The sequence below is a fragment of the Dipteris shenzhenensis genome, chromosome 6 (assembly GCF_047967505.1).
Source record: "Dipteris shenzhenensis isolate YYH24624 ecotype China chromosome 6, Dip_SZ_1.0, whole genome shotgun sequence".
Classification (NCBI taxonomy): domain Eukaryota; kingdom Viridiplantae; phylum Streptophyta; class Polypodiopsida; order Gleicheniales; family Dipteridaceae; genus Dipteris; species Dipteris shenzhenensis.
In genome coordinates this window covers 19,965,106-19,982,678 of record NC_141601.1, presented here as the reverse complement: position 1 = coordinate 19,982,678, position 17,573 = coordinate 19,965,106, and the positions used below count along the sequence as shown (strand labels likewise).

General features: G+C 43.1%; 1 protein-coding gene across 1 annotated transcript; it reads left to right on the top strand.

Annotated features, from left to right (window-relative positions):
- The first annotated feature begins 9,064 nt into the window (after positions 1-9,064).
- On the top strand, positions 9,065-11,032 carry LOC147900909 (low affinity inorganic phosphate transporter 1-like). Its single transcript, XM_087376371.1, has one exon. It carries the CDS (start codon positions 9,291-9,293, stop codon positions 10,965-10,967), a length of 1,677 nt encoding a protein of 558 aa, XP_087232497.1. The 5' UTR covers positions 9,065-9,290; the 3' UTR covers positions 10,968-11,032.
- The last annotated feature ends 6,541 nt before the right edge of the window (positions 11,033-17,573 follow it).

Sequence of the window (17,573 nt, the reverse complement as noted above, 5' to 3'; positions counted from 1 at the left end):
TCATTTTCTTTGAGAATATGCAAGACTACATGGCCATAAAGATGGTAAATGTCAACTCTAGTGTGTATGAAAATGAAGAAATGTCAATGGTGAGTCAATAACATGTGGAAATGTCTTGTGGTCATGAAGAATACGAAGACCCAATGTTGGGGTTGTTTGGATATTTGAGCATCTTCAGAAAACATGTGGTCATTGGTATGCTCAAAGACCTAGAGTTGGAGATGCATGGGTCTTTGAGAATCTACATGACTAGCTTTTTGTGACAATGCTAAATGTCAACAATGGTGTATATGACACACAACAACACAAAGCAACTATAGACGCGCTTGGTAGACACGCAAAATAGCGGGCGCGTCTATAGGTGTTGCTTTAGTAGAGAAATTATGGGCGCATCTAAATGCGCGTCTAAAAGCTCGTCTATTTGCGCGTGAATCACTGCATCTATTTGCACGTCTGACCTGAGAAAATACGGGCCCATCTAACATCCCGTTTATTAGCGTGTCTATTTACGCGTGTATTTGCACGTTTATTTGTGCGTTTACACTGAGAATCAGACGCGCATTTAGATGCGTAAATAGACGCGCTCCAGAGAATACAGAAAGTGAGATTTTGGTGTACATCATTGCTTTCCAAACATTGCCCATGATTACCAAAGCACATAATTTTTTGCAAGCCCACATATACAAGAATTAAGTGAGATGAGGAGAATGAGACAATATGTAAAATAGTTTTGCCAATATCAATTGTGGGGCTACGGTTCAATCTCATCCTCAATGAGATCAACCCTTGCCAAACTATCTACTTCAAAATCCAAACAAGTGTTTAGATCTACAAATACATTCAACCCACTACTACTTGTGCCACTCATGTGCTCATCGAAATCAGCATCTCCAATGGTAGGCTCGTCCTCACGGGTAATGGCCTCAATATCTATATCTCCTATCTCATGATCATCCTCCTCTCTTGTATCACGGTCATCATCACGTCCATGGCCATGATCATCCTCCATACGCTCCATATTAGTAAATGTACTATACATCACTTTGGAACGTGGCATAATAGGTATGACATGCCACCATCTATTATTATCCACCATTGGTTGATAGACAACCTAATTCAAACACAAATACAATCATGTTACTTTTCTTGCATCAAATATTTAAAAGCGAGTATTTTTATGTGTGTGCACAGTACCTGTTCACATTGTTGCGGTAGTACTAGTGTGTCCTTCCTACTTTGCCAAAACTTTGTGGAGTCAATAGTTACAAAGCCACTTGCATGGCATTTGATTGTTGCATTAGGGCCTCTTTCCGCCACATCCTTAAACCACTTTACATCCAAAACATACACAAAGAAGCGTCGAAAGTCAAGCATAATGATATCTTGGATTATGCCACAATAATCATCCATGGCTCCATTGGCTCCCTCAAAGCTAGCAATGACGCCGCAATCTTGTGTGTTTCTCTTATCATCAATCCGTTGTGTTCGAAAATGCTTGCCCTCACACCATATAGCATTGAACATAGTGCACTACACCAAGAAAAAATCAATTAAATAAGCACTCTAAATTATAAAAAGCTCCTAACTTATGCATAACATTCTATATACCGACCTTGCTCATGCATCCCCTAGCATACTCCCATTCTTCCATTGTGATATGCATCCCCTCGTCTTTCTCTGCTTTCTCCATTTCATCAAGTAGCCAATCCACATGAGTATCCTTTGGAAGTGCTCTTAGATGCTAAGGGTATGGCACACGAGATCCATGGTGTGTACGAAAGAGGGCCCTTTCTTCTTGTCTTCTTGCCTTTGCATCCTCGTATCTTGTCACCCATCTTTTCATCACATCACTATTAAGCACGCAAAAGAGGTTGATACTATTATGCAACTCCATGTCTATTACTTTGTTGCGTCCTTTTCCTTGAGGCACAATAGAGGTCATCCTTAGGTCTTCATCATCTCTCCATAGTCGTGGGAGAGAGCTATCCACATCAACAAGAAACTCAGAAATATATACAAGTGACTCTTGTACCAACCAACCCTCGGCCATGCTACCTTCGGGTCTTGCATTTTGTCTCACGAAGCCCTTCAACGTCTTCATGAAGCACTCCAGGAAAAACAACCATCGTGCATGTATAGTACCGCATATAGCAATCTCATCCACCAAATGTACTATGAGATGTAGTTGGCTTGTGAGAATAGAACGTGGAAATGTCTCCTCCACTAAACAAACCGCCTCCACTGACATAACTCGAGCATTCTCAAGCGTGGTGGGATCTATTTCCTTTGAGCTCACATACCTCACAAGCTCGCCCATCTTGTAAATACAATCTTTCACGTCCTTTGATGCACTACATGAAATGCTAGTAGGTAGTATGAACTGAAACCGCGAGGAGGTGGTTGATTAGTTGCTTATAGCTATTCACTCACAAATTTGAAAGGAAAAAGATATTATGCATATAAAATACTTACTTGGAGCATCTTGTGCCAATCATGAGATTTCAAGCCATATAATTGCTCTACACCTCTTTTCTTGCTCTTTGTAAAGGCTCCCTTCAAACACCTCATGCATCCAGTGGGAGTACGAATTGTAGTAATAGCGTGCTTCACCGTCGCCATCTCTAGCTTTGATAACATCCACGGTGCACGAGGTAAAAAAACACGCCCATTTGGTCTCTCTTGAGGCCAAGCTTCACGCACCCTCCCTGTGGTACGTAGATCCTCCCTTATGCCTACCGAATCTCGTGTCCCATTCAAATGCTCCCAAATGGTAGATGCCACATTCTTGAAGATATGCATGGGATCAAGCAGGTGATTGATCTTGGGACCAATATGGTAAATGATAAAAGATGGAGTATCTAAACAAAATAAAGTGTTAGCGTGAAATCTTTACTTTCAACCAATATAGCCAATCTTTACTTCTAGCCAATAGTTACAAACCCTTACCGGCTCATGCCAAGTGGTGGAGGAGTGGTGGAACCGTCCCAAATTCTCATCCAATCTCCTGCGGTGAGTGATTGTGGGAGGACTTCATTCCAAGGAGCAACATATCTAGGATGATCAGGTGGGAGAAATCGATGGTGATTCTCGTAGATGACCTTATTCAATGCGTCTGCCCGTGAGGCAACTAGCGAAGGACCACAAACAGGACATGCATAGTAACCCGATGTACTGAGACCTGAACAATAGATGCAATTAAGAGTGGAAGGTGGGTTTAGGGTGCCACGTCCTTTGCCTATTCATAATTAAAAAATGCAATGCTTACCTGAACACTCGCCATAGCCTGGGAAGTCATGCATCATCCACATCAAGACTGCTTTTTGCAATTGAAGTCTTGTGACAAGGGAGGCCTGCTCCCATCATGCACCTCGACACCTCTCCAAAGTATCTCTACCTCATCAATCAAAGGCTCCAAATAAACATCAGGGTTTTTGACTTTATGTTTCCCTGGAATTAGAAGGGACAGCATGACATGTCCTTTCTTAATAGCCATAGAGGGTGGAAGATTGTAATTCACCAATACCACTGGCCATACACTGTAAGACGTGCTTTTGAGACCAAATGGGTTCACACCGTCCATACCCAATCCAAGTCTCAAGCTCCTAGGTTCTTCCTTGAAGCTTGGCCATGTGTCTTCAATATGCTTCCACGCAGGAGAGTCCGCGGGAGTTCTCCACTTGCCATCGGTTGATCGATGGGAGGAATGCCATGACATGAGCTCTGCAATAGATTTGCACTTGAACATATGTTGGATGCGAGGGATTATGGGAAAATGTCGCAATACCTTACGAGGCACGTCCAAGGTTTTGAGATCTGCTCTATATCTTGCCTCTCCACAAGTAGGACACTCTCTTGCATCCTTATGTAGTCCACGAAACAAAACGCAATTGTTGACACATGCATGGATGCGCTTGTAATCTAATCCTCCAAGAGAGGTCACATGTTGCCTTGCCATATCTCTTGAGGTCGGTAGTTTATTCTCCCTTGGAAGCATTTTACACAATAGCCTGCACGTGAAGACCATAAATGAGGAAAAGCATTCGAGTAATTGACCCACTAGCATAATTCACCATGTTTGCAAAATCGACTTTAAAGCTTACTTGAGTAATGCATTCAAACTTGCATTGCTCCATCCATAGATGGTTTGCAAGTTTAGTAACTCAAGGGAGGCACGTAGAATAGAGAATGTGCACCCCTCAAACAGTGGAGTCGATGCTGCTGTAAAAAGATCATCCTGCTCCATGCTATTATCCCTCCCTTGATGGACATATAAATCCCGCACCATATCATCAAACACCTCCTCCTCCACGGCTTCATGAGGTAATGGCGGAGGGCTACTATCACCATCACTCCATGCATCCGTAACGGTCCCTCCTAAAGATCCCACCTCATATCGCCGACGCTTCACCTCCTCACGATGGGCATAGGGTAACATGTGCGGGTGTGGCACTGCATCCTGTATCAAATTAAAACGGGATCATAACTCAAACATATGAACACCCATAGGTATCTCAATCAACCTTAACTTACAAACCCTTACCCTATTTACGGTCACATCCCATTCTCCATACTTTGAGATAGGATTGAGTGTAATCCTACGTGCACGATACATGTTTCCTTGACATCGATCACACAGACATTTGATTTTTTGCTCCAACCACATTTCACGATGGTGGATACGGAGGGATTCATTCTCATTGGAGCTACTTGTTGAAGATGGAGACATCCTACAAACAAACAACCCACCAAATTTGCTCTTCTTCAAATGTTTAATTTAAACTCTGTGTTGCGTCTATCGCCGCGTCGCGTCTAACATCGCGTCTAATGGCGCATCTAAACGCGTGTCTACTCTATGTATTTAGATGTGCCTATAGACGTGCTAATAGACGCGACTATAGACGCGGCTTTTAAACCTACTTTTCGACATGCCGCTCACTTTGCTTTTCTTTACATTACTTAAACTTCGCGCGCGGCTTCCTTCCTTCTTTATTAGCAGTTCCATAGATTCGAAGCTTAAGAGAGAGCCTCCCATACACACTTCCAAGCTTTCACTCAAGAGAAAGGGACCGTACCTACACTTACTTCCAAGCTTAAAGGAGAGGAGGACGAACAAGGAGAAGAAGCAAGTTTGGAAAATAAAGAAGAACCTTCCATACCTTTATCCAAGTAAGTCTTTGTGAAGTTGTTCTTGTTTGGAAGTTTGCTCTCTCCAGTTTTGTACTTTCTCGTATCCAGGAAGCGCAGGATCTAGGTATGAGTGTCACGTTTTTGTGTCGGGCGCAACGTCCTTTTCGACTTTTTAGAAATCTCGTCTGTCGGAGCGCGTCTCAGGGCACGTCTAAAAGCGCGTCCACAGGCGCGTCTAACCGCGCATCTGGCTTGTTGCAGACACACACAGACGTGTCTATAGACGCTCACACAGACGCTCTGTTAGACGCACTATTAAACGCACTGTTAGACGCACTATTAAACGCACTGTTAGACGCACTGTTAAACGCACTGTTAGATGCACTGTTAAACGCACTGTTAGACGCACTGTTAGACGCATCTATAGACGCGCAAATCAGACGGGTCTATAGATGTGCTCTGACAGTAAGCCTCTCTTTTCTTCCCCTTTCTTCTCAACTCATCAGTAATAGATTTTTTTTCTCTTTTCCAGTTCAACATGTGGCCAGGAAGCGCTTCTAGCTCACCTGATCCCCGGGAATCTATTTGGAAGGACTTATATAATCTTTTAGGGCACCCTCCTAGTCCTGCGGAGTTATACGAGTATATGACGGGTACTCTTAACACTCCCCAGGAGTCGGCACTACAGACTCCAAGCCACCCCACACCGCCTGAGATCACCCCAGCAGAGTCAGCACAGCTGTCTTATGCCCCTTCTTATGCCCCTTCCCCCGTACCATCTTATGCCCCTTCCCCCATGCCGTCTTATGTCCCTTCTGCCATCCCGTCTTATGCCCCTTCCCCCATGCTGTCAGGAGGTCCTTCTATCTTGGCGAGCTGTCGACGTACTCCCCAGCTGTCGAGACTCGGTTCTCCAGCTACGAGTGGTCAGCATAGTCCCGTGCAGTCCCCAGCTACGAGTGGCCAGCGTACGAGCTCGACACGACAGGGTAGCAGGCGTAGTAGTAGGGAGAGCGGTGGCGGATGCATGGCACAGTGCTTTGGGCCATGTGGCGTTGAGGAGGATGATGATTCAGATGATTTAGACGTGCCTCTGGGTGATGGTACGATTTATTATGACATCACTCAGACAGGAGGCATCTTGATGGATGCGCGGGGGAAGGACATCATGGCCTTCATGCGCTCTGTAATTGCTAACAATTACAGAGATTGCTTTATCCACTATAAAGACCACCCAAAGAGGTTGGCTGATGAGACCCTCGCGAGTGTTCGCTCTAGGTATCCTAACCCCCCCAATCGCCAATTCACAGATAAATGGGGGAAGTCAAAGATTGTTACGATACTTAGCAATAAAAGATCTTCGCTTAAGAGGCAGGCACTAGTGGAGCTTGCTAGGCTTGAGGCAGGTCAACCACCAAGGGGCCCGCCCCACACCGCTCACAAGCGTGAGTGGAAGAAGGCAATGAAGTCAGCGAGGGAGGACCCCAGTCTGTAGCACGTGGAGGCACGGAGGATCCAGATGGAGGAATATGGAAGCGCGCATTTCGGAGCAGGGGGTGTTGAATCATGGGAGGCCCAATTTGTAAGTATTGATCTCAAATTATATTGCTTATGTAGTTTATTAGGAGGTTGGTTGTTTCTTTGTACTAATCCCTCCACAAAGTGTGTCGCAGTCATGCAGCTTGAGATCGTGGGCAGATACCCTACTCCAGTGGAGACAGCCTACCACCGCCACCATCGCAGAGGAGATACATGGAGGCACTTCTATGATGACGGGTTGATTACTGAGGAGCAGTATACCCAAGCTACTGGAGCAGCCCCCCAGGTATTTGAAAGTAATTAAATAATGCCAAATGCCAAAATTATAAGTAAAGATTTGATTTTTCATACATTGATATATGTTGTCCCTTGTTTACAGGCCCATGCACAAGACGACGAGGAAGACGAGGAAGGAGGCACAGAAAGGAGCGCAGAAGGGAGCGCAGAAGGGAGTGTGGAAGGCAGCGAGGATTAGTCGTAGAAGTAGTGCTAGCTACTCTTTTTTGTACTTAAAGCCACTGGCTTGGCTTCGTGCCTCTTGTATATAGACTCCTCTTATTTTTTGTACTTGAAGCCACATGACGTGGCTTAGCTTCCTTATTTTTTGTACTTGAAGCCACATGACGTGGCTTAGCTTCGTGCTATATGTATATACAAGCACTTTTTGAGCTTTCAATTTTTTTGCGTTTTGGAGTTATAATATTTTATTTGGAATTGTAATTAAAATGCGGTTGGCTGTAAGAATTGAATTACAGAATGTGGATATGGGATTCTTGTAACTATATAGCATACACAACATACACAAAATTCTATAATTTTTTTTTTTTTTTTTTAAAGCGCGTCTATCAGTGCGTTTAAAAACGCGTTTATATTCGCGTCTGTCTGTTCGACTTGCGCCTATATGTGCATCTATAAACGCGTTTATAAGCGCGTCTATTTATGCGTCTAACTGCGTGTCTATATGCGCGTGAGTCTGATATATAGACGCGCAATTAGATGCGGGTCTCCAGACGCGCAAATAGACGCACCCGTAAGTTTTTTATTTAGTTCATGAAACGCGTCTGTGCGCGCGTCTATGGGTGCTTTGTCTTGTTGTGACAATGAAGAAAATGTCAATAGTGAGTCAATATTTGGTGACCCATGTCCTAACATTTACAGGCCTATTCATTTTTTGCTTGAGGAAAGTGAAAAGAGACTCCATTTGTTCCACTAAAACTCTCACTCAAGTGGAGTCATTTTACCTAATGATGTGTTTAGTGATAGCATTTGGGTGGACAAGATCCAAGAATGATAAATAGAACACCTTTAATTAGTTGATTACGATGAGATAGTCTAGTAGACAGATGAAAGATGTATAGTCACATGGGTTAGATTTGGTTGAATATGTATTGTATAAAATGTTGTGTTGTAGAGAAAGGAAATCATATGATAGTTCAGTGGGCCATACCGGAAGGAGACTTTTAAAGAAAATTGCCATAGATTAGTAGATGGAAAAATGAACATTCGATAGAGACATTTGTTATAGTAATCTTTAAAAATGTAACCCGAAAGTTGAAAAATGGAGTTCCATTTTCATTTCCAATTGTGATTGCAACTAAGATTGAAGACAATTAACTCTTATCTTGAGAGTGGTGTGTGAGATGGTGAGGTAGGGATGATGAAGGGTCATGCATAAGGGATGATGAGAGGTGCATGAGGAAGTTGTGGTGAAGGAGGTGAGGATGGGTCAAGGTGGGGTGGGGGAACGGTGATGGTGCTAAACGATGGGAGGAGGGAGGATATGCTATGTGGGATACTGAGAGATGAGAGGTGACAGCGAAAGATGTAGGGGAAGGAGGGGAGGTTGAAAAAGAGAGATGCGCAAGAAAGTTCTTGAAAAGGAGAGAGAGGAGGGAGACACAAGTCCTCATAAGGGGGGAGAGAGAGAGAGAGAGAGAGAGAGAGAGTCACGAAGGGAGATGCGCAAGAAAGTTCTCGGAAAGGAGAGAGGAGACTGAGAGAGAGAGAGAGAGAGGAGGAGGAGGGAGGCACGAAGGTGAGGGTTGAAGACTCAAGTTTCAAGGAGGGGGGGCCCCTACGGGAAAGAGAAAGAAGGGAAAGAGACCAAGCGAGGGAGACAAGGGGGGCAAGGAAGGAGACAAAGGGTTTTATACTCAATTAGATATTGCCTTATTAAGGACTTATTAGAGTTTTATATGTTGTCTGTTTACGTGACTCCTTCACTCCATCCATGGTCCGACGTCGTCAAGCGTCCCATCCTTCACTCCTTCACTCCATACTCAATTAGATATTGCCGCCGTCAAGCTTTCCCGTCCATCGTATCCCTCGTTGAGCACCTCCTCTCGATGCCTCCCTCCTCCAGCAATTCTCACGACTCCTGCCGGCCCAGCTCCACCCCCTAGCACCTGCCCCTCCATTCTGTCTGCATTAGAGTAGCAGCGTTGGAATTCTCGCTCCCGTGTGAGTAGAGTGTGCCGGTGTTCCCCCTGCCCAGATTTGACGGCAATCAGTATCGCGCAGCCTGCTAGCTCGTTTGGCTTGCTTTCTTTCACGTACCTGAGTTCTTACCCTCGCCATATATATTGGCGTTGATCCCTGTCTCGTCAGGAGTACTTTACACCAATATGAGGACCGCCTCAGTAATTACCCTGACTACCACCAGCACTAGAAGGCCCTTGAGCTTCTCTGGTAGCAGCTCCACCCCCAGCGATGCTTTCCCTTTGCGGAAAGTAGAGATCTTGGAAATTCTTGACACAGCCAGAACCCAATGGTTTCATTTCACCACCATTCTTGTTGCTGGCTGCGGATTTTTCACAGACGCTTACGATCTCTTCTGCATATCCATCGTCACAAGGCTGCTGGGGCGGATCTACTATCCAAGCAACGCATCCAATCCTTCGCCAGGACTGCTTCCCTTCAACGTGCAGCTAGCAGTCAATGCCACTGCGTTATCTGGGACGTTTCTTGGAGCAATGTTCTTCGGCGTCATGGGAGACAAATTGGGAAGGAGAAAGGTCTACGGGGTGACTCTGGTGTTGATGATTTTCTGCTCAATAGGAAGTGGCCTTTCATTTAGCAGAACCTCGAGATCCGTCATAACCACGCTGTGTTTTTTCCGCTTCTGGCTTGGATTTGGTATTGGGGGAGATTACCCTCTCTCGGCTACGATAATGTCAGAATACTCCAACGTGAGAAGTCGAGGTATGTTCATTGCGTCGGTTTTCGCTCTGCAAGGGTTTGGGATTTTGTTCGGGGCTACCGTTGGCATCATAGTGTCATCGGCTTTTCACCATTACGTCCACTCGAGTCCGGGGTTGTCGGACGGTGCAAAAGATCCATCAGACTTGTTATGGAGGATAATACTCATGATCGGCGCTCTCCCTGCGCTGCTGACTTTGTATTTCCGGTTAAGGCTGCCGGAGACTGCACGCTTCACTGCACTAGTGAGGGGAGATGTATTGAAAGCAACGATGGACATGGAAAGTCTTCTGGAGGAGACGCCGGGGATGATTGCACCGAGGATTGGGAGGTGGGATTATAGGCAAAGGAAAGCAATCTTCTCCGGGGAGTTCAAAAGAAGATTTGGGTGGCAGCTGTTTGGAACATGCATAACATGGTTCCTCTTGGACGTTACGTTTTACAGCCAGACTTTGTTCCAGTCGGAAGTTCTCACGGATGTGGGTTGGCTTCCTCCCAGGGAGAAAATGAGCGCAGTGGAGGAGGTTTTCAAGGTCTCTGGAAGTCTGGCGCTCATAGCTCTGTGTGCCACCGTGCCCGGATATTGGGTCGCCGTCGCCACGGTCGAAAAGCTTGGGCGTCGCGCAATACAATTGCAAGGTTTCTTCTTTGTGGCAACGTTCACTCTGATTGTCGGGCTCTCCTTCTCCAAGCTCCGGGGCCATAAGGATCCCAGCTCCAGTGATATGTACACGGGAGGTCATCACACTATTTTCCTGATCCTCTACTCAGTTATCTTCTTCTTCTGCAATTTCGGGCCCAACACCACTACGTTCATCGTCCCGGCAGAGCTCTTTCCGGCTATGCAGCGTTCTACCTGCTACGGATTGTCCGCAGCCTCGGGGAAATTGGGTGCGGTGGTGGGAACCTTCGGATTCTTGTACGCGAAACAGGGGTATCCGCGCGGAATTGGACCGGGAGGTGCCTTTCTGATGCTATCTTTTCTAAATTTCCTGGGTTTGGGAGTTACGTATTTCTGCATTCCTGAGACGAAGGGCAAGTCGCTGGAAGAACTGTCAGCGGATTTCGAGAATGGGATGCTAAGAGAACTGGATACGCTTTGATCAGAAATGGAGCTATGCACTAATGTGTGTGTGTGTGTGTCTGTGAGAGAGAGAGAGAGAGAGAGAGAGAGAAGGGCGGGGGAGGGCGGAGGAACAAAAGCCAATATATGAGTGGAGAAAGATGAAAATATTTGTTTTGCAAGAAAGCTACATCATTAATGTGCCAATCCTTTAAAAAAGAAGATTTTTTATGCCCAAATGAGAAAGCATTTAACTATTTTTTAAAGAGTGGTTCTTAAACAAAATCGAAGGATTAATAATGTTTCCAAAATAGACCATACATATGAAGTTCTATTTTTCGCACTTATTTTTACTAGGACCTTGCGTACGATTTCCATAACATGACTCGATTTACTACGACATTGTGTAGGATTTCCATAACATGACTAGTCATGAGTAAGGCATAATGCTTTAGCTCCATAAATGATTTTACTTTTATCCTTCCTACAATGATAGCAAGATTTCATTATTGCAATTGGCCATATGGCTTGCCTTTGTACATGCTTTCATTGAATTTGGAGTCATCTTATCTTTAAGTTATTGTACAACATAAAAATCATGTGTAACTATAAAAGATGGTGGTTCTTATACAAAACATTTGAGAGCATTTCTACATTCAAGATTCTTAGTTTGTGGCATTTAAGATGCATCGAAAAAAAACAAGAGAAGACTTTACAATCAAGTTTTTGAGTGTAAGCATACACTAAAAAGCGTGGCTAGTGACAATGCTAACTAGCAATGCTTATTATCTATACTTTAAAACTTCCCACATTAGGCTTTTGGAAATTCAAATCTATTCAAAATTTCATTCCCTCTTCTATAGTATCAAATATTGGCATTCAGTTATTCACATGTGTGTCGCTAGCTCTCTCTCTCTCTCTCTCTCTCTCTCTCTCATGTGTGCATGCGGATGTGCATGCGCGCACACACTCACACACAAACATGCTCAGGTGGTTCACCTTATTAAATTTTAGTGTACCACCTGCATTCAAAAGGAGGGGTGTTTTAATTTAACTTTTTGGAAATTTTCAACAGGTTTACAATAAAAGGAGGGGTTTTTTAATTCAACTTTAGAAAAAAATCACTTAGTTCATAAGTAAATATGGGTGTTTTTTTTGGGGCGAAAATTTTAGTTGAGGGGTTTTTTAAATACCCCTTGAACGCACGTGATACATAGGGTTTCTAACTTTCTACATCTCACCCATAGCTTTATAGCCAAACACTTCTTCCACTTTGCTCTCATTACCTCCGTTCTCTCCTCAAGCTTACTCCTTCCATCTTGCCCACAGCCTAACAGCAAAACACTTCTTCCACTTTGCTCTCATTACCTTTCTCCTTCCAATTCCATGGATCTTTTTGAAGTCATCGATTCTGTCGAGCAAACCATTAGCACCAGGAAAGAATGGATCGTGGAGAACCAGGGGACGAGGGAGGAGAGAAAGGACATCCAGGTCCATTAACCTAGTACAAGAATTTTTAAACTTTAAAATCTTAACAAGAATACACATGGAAATTTCCCAAACGGACAATCAAACGTCCACTAAAGCACTCCCTCCTATGGAGTTAGTGCTAACAAAGCGTTTGTCCATTTTTTTAACCTATGATAGTGTGGGGGTTAAAGGTCACTGTGCCTTTACCCCGGTTATGTACAATACTCAAACACATATATAAATGAATGAAAAAGAAGATTAGGGTGTTTTGCACCCACCAAAAACGTGTGTGGCTCTCTGTTTCTCTCTCTCCCTCTTCCGTTCCGCTTCTGTTGAGAGCACTCTCAACTGGTATTAGAGCCTGGGTGATCTAGCTGAGCGTGCGTGAATGCTTGGAAGCTCAGTAACTCTGTAGGAGGAAGGAGAAGCTCTGTGGGAAGCTTTGTGGGTGATTTTACTTGCATCTGAGTGTGCAGAGACCTTGAAGGAACCTTTGGAAAGTCACTTTGGTTTTGCAAAGTGGTTTTGAGAGCCTATTAAGTGTTTTCAAAGTAAAAGTCGTTTTTAAAGCTTTTCCCTGTTCCATTCGATGAGAGAGACTCCGTATTGACTTGTAGAGACAACTATTGCTTGCTTTTGGTATCCATTTCACTTCAGGAGCTTGGAAACACCTTTATTCTTGAATTTGGGATCATTTCATTGGATTTCTGACTCACTTTGTCAGTTCCTACGTTTTTCTGGCCGGGTGTTGGAATTCAAGTTTGGAGCAACCATTTGCAGATCTGTCAGTTCTAGTGGACTCAAGAGGTCGTAAAAATTTTATGTTTCTCATCATTTACACTCTGGTGGAGTTTACAAATAGTTTTGTTTCCAAAAACGTTTTTTAGTCCATGTGTTGGACCCAGTGATTGAGACCACAGTTTCCAAAACCGTCTGTCCCATTGCGTTCCAGACGCCCAAAAACCCCTGCCTGTTAGTTTTTGCATGATTCGGTGGAGTATTTTCAAAGTTATAGATCTCTGTGTATTGGATTTCGTCTCTTTGTTATGCATTTTTCATTCTAAGGTTTTGAAACCTTAGATTTATGCCACATGGCAGTGGATAAGTGTTGACTCCCATTTCTCACTCATCGGTTGGGATTTTGGAGTTCTAGCAGAAGAGAGATATTTGCAGATTTTCTTACTGACTCGTCCAATTATGCAATGGCACCCATGTTTTGAGGCATCCCAGGTTCTATTTTCAGTAGCGGTCATTGCCGTGCGACCATGAATTCTTGAGCATACCTTATGCAGATCACTCTGGTTGCAGTTCAGCCATGTGCGCTCATTCATGGTATCCATTGGGTTGCAGTGGATGATTTATAGGCCATTTGGATGCATTGCAGTCCTTATTGGATGCACTGATAGGCCTTGCCTTGTGGGATGCTATTTTTATGGATGTTTTGCACATGAATGCTATTTTATGCTGGGGGACAGCTTTGACACATTGCAGGTGATGCACTGATAGTGTTATGCTCTCTTGGATGAGATATTATTGATGCATATGTCCATGGATGGTGTTTATGCTTGAGCCATTTGGCACTTATTGGCATTTTGGATTGCCATTGCAGCTAGCATTTTTTTTTGGGCCAGATTTGCTCATATGGATTCATAGTACATGCACATGAGTCAGCTGTATCTTTTGATGCTTTGAGCTTTGAGTTTTGGTGACATTTCACTCTATTGTGGCATACAAATTTGGGTGCACCTGGTATTTGGTGTGATTCTCTCTTGCAGGCACTAGCATTTGGGATTTTGTTTCATTTACATCATGGCATCCTCTTCCATGTTTGAAAAGGAGTTTTTCAACATTAAAAAGTTTGATGGGACAAACTTTTCTTTGTGGAAAGAACAAATAATGGATGTGCTTATTCAAAAGAAGTAGATTAAACCCTTGGCAGGGATTGAAGCTAAGCCTGCATATATGTCTAAGGATGATTGGAATGAGTTGGATGCATTAGCAAAGTCTACTATTAGACTTCATCTTGCAGAGTCATTTTAGTTCACAGTAGTAAATGAGCAAACTACGAAGGATTTGTGGAAGAAACTGTGTGACACTTATGAGAAGGAAACTGCCTCTAATAAATTTTACCTCATAAAGAAGTTGTTTGAGCTGTAGATGAAGGAAGGGGTCTCCATTGCTTCTCACTTGAATGAATTCAATATTATTTTCAGCCAGCTTCCCGCTCAAAAGATGAATTTTGATGCGGAGACTAAGGCAATATTTCTCATATGTTCATTGCCATCCTCATGGGATACCTTCCATACAGCTGTCAGTAACTCTGCACCTGGTGGAGTACTGAAATTTGATGATGTTGTGGGTAGCTTGTTGGTCGAAGAGATTAGGCGGAAGTCTATGGATGGCAACAAGTAGGATGCAGCCTTAAATGTGCAAAGGGGCAGATCACAGTTTAGGGGAAGTCCCAAGAAAGAGGGAAGTCTCGTAGCAAATCCAAGGAACGAAACATTGAGTGTTACCACTATGGCAAGAAGGGCCATATGAAAAAGGATTGCAACAAGCTGAAAAGAGAGCAAAAGGATAAGAAAAAGAATGCAAATTGGGGTGCAAATAAGAAGGAAGAGAGTCCAAGGGAGGACAAAGGAAAAGTGAAGATCGAGGAGATCAATGCAGTCACACATGATAGTGACAATGACATTTTCTTCATGTCTAGTTTATATGCAAAGTTGCTTACCACTTCGGATGATGCATCTTCTCAGGATTGGATTTTGGATTTTGGTGCTTCATTCCATGTTACTCCCCATAGGGAATGGTTCTCCACTTATGACAATGGAAAGATAGGTTGTGTGCATCTTGGAAATGACTATGTATGTGACATAGTGGGAGCAGGTGACATAAAGTTTTCTTTTGCAAATGGGTCTGCATTTGTTTTGAAACATGTGAGACATGTGCCTAAGTTGACCAAGAGTGTTATTTCAGTGGGTCAACTAGATGATGCTAGTTTTCATACCACTTTTGGCTTTCAGAGTTGGAAAATTCAGAAGGGCTCTATGCTTTTGGCTAGGGGTGACAAGTGTGGGACTTTGTATCCCTTACATATATCAGGGGTATTTGATCATGTTGTTTCAATAACCGAGCAACCAAGAACTTCTTTATGGCATTGCCGGTTGGGCCATATGAGCCAAAATGGGATGAAACTCTTATGCTATTTGGGTTATGTACCGCATTTGAGTTTCTCTGATTTTGAATTTTGTGAGCACTGTCTCTATGGGAAGCAGAATAAATCAGCCCATAAAAGAAGAGGAAAGAAAGAGTTTGAAAAGCTTGATTTGGTGCATTTAGATGTACGTGGTCCCATTCCTACATGGTCATTAGGCGGGGCTGAATACTATGTGACATTCATTGATGATGCAACTAGGAAAGTGTGGGCTTATGCCATAGCTCCGAAGAGTGATGTGTTCTAGGTATTTCAAAAATTGCTATTGAGAATCAGTCAGGTAGAACGCTTAAAAAGCCTACGAGCTGACAATGGTGGAGAGTGTCTCTCTCTTGACTTTCAGCATTTCTGTGATACACGTGGGATTAAGAGGGATCTCACATCCCCTTGTACTCCAGAGCAAAATCCAGTTGCAGAAAATATGAATCGTACCATTCAAGAGAGGTTACAATGCATGCTTTCCAATGCAAGTCTTTCTGGTGGTTTTTGGGCTGAGGCAATGAAGACTGCAGTGCATGTGATCAATAGATCACCTAGTAAGAGTTTGGATGGTGGGATTTCTAAAGAGGCATGGAGTGGCAAGAAGCCCTCTTACTCTCATTTGCGTATATTTGGGTGTGAGGCATATGCACATGTGCCAAAAGAGCTTCGAAAGAAGCTAGATCCTAAGTCTAGGAAATGCATCTTTATGGGTTATGGTGAAATGGAGAGAGGGGCTATCATCTCTGGGATCCAGAAGCAAAGAAGATCATACATAGCCATGATGTAGTCTTCAATGAGAAGAAGATGCATAAGGCACCCATGAGGGATGTGGAAATTAGGACAATCACTTTCCAGGACGTGAATCCACTTGCATATGTTGATAGACAGCAAGTTGTCCATGCACGAAATGTGCAAGAAATGGTACCATCAAGTACTCCCACAAGTATACAATCAAGGGTAGATGATGGATCATCTATTGGTGGAAATGATGAGCCAAATGTGTCTGATATGTAGTGGGACAGCAAGCTGAAATGCCCTTAAGAAGATCATCTAGAGTGTCTAGATTGCCTTATAGGTTTGTTCCAGGGCTAGACTATGTGATGCTTACTGATTGCGGGGAGCCTTTAAATAAAAAATTGCTTCCATATGTGTAGAACAATTATTTGATGTTTTCAAAAATTTTTGGATATCCTATACTATCCAAATTTCATGCTTCATAGGCATTATAGCATTTGCAATAGTTAAATGGTCTTATTCAAAATGCTAATTTATCTCAAATCCAAGTTCAAAATGTATAGATTAGTTTAGACACAAAGTTTGTCAAATTCCATTAAGAAATACATAAGTTATAAATCAAGAACTTTAACCATATGCAATATATTCGGTATTAAATAGATCTTAGGCTTAAAGAAATTCACAACAATTCAAAACCCAAAAAGGAAAATCCTCTTCAATATTGGAATAACTCTGTTTCCAACCCGTATGATATTCCTAGTTCCACGAGAAAATTTTGCCAAGCGATGGACTAATGATTGGTTGTAACCATTTTTTGTGAAGTTCAACTTTACATCTTGTCTTGAAAAGTGGAAGGAAGCATGTTGAGAAACTCTTTCACAAATATCAAAAGTAGAAATTCAATAATGGGAATGATTATGAAGATAGCAAAAGGTATAAGAGAAAACATGTCCGCAGTCATCTTGGTAAGTTGCTATCTTCCCCTTCTACTTATAACTTTTTTGCTTCTGAGCTTGAGCAACAAGTTGGATGAAATCCTGAGATTTACCCAAAGAAGTTTGGTTCTCACCCAATAGTTCTTAAAAGCATTATGCAGATATTCCTTTCAGTGTCCAAACTTTCATGCCCATTCCTCCCTATAGTTGAAAGCATGCTCTACATAGACATGCATATATGTGGTTAGCGCTTGGCAAGTTCAACATCGATTTGATGAAAATAAGAGTGTAGCTCTTTATGGAGGTGATA

Coding starts and splice junctions, on each gene's coding strand:
- LOC147900909 (XM_087376371.1), top strand. CDS start 9,291: ATGAGGACCGCCTCAGTAATTACCCTGACTACCACCAGCACTAGAAGG.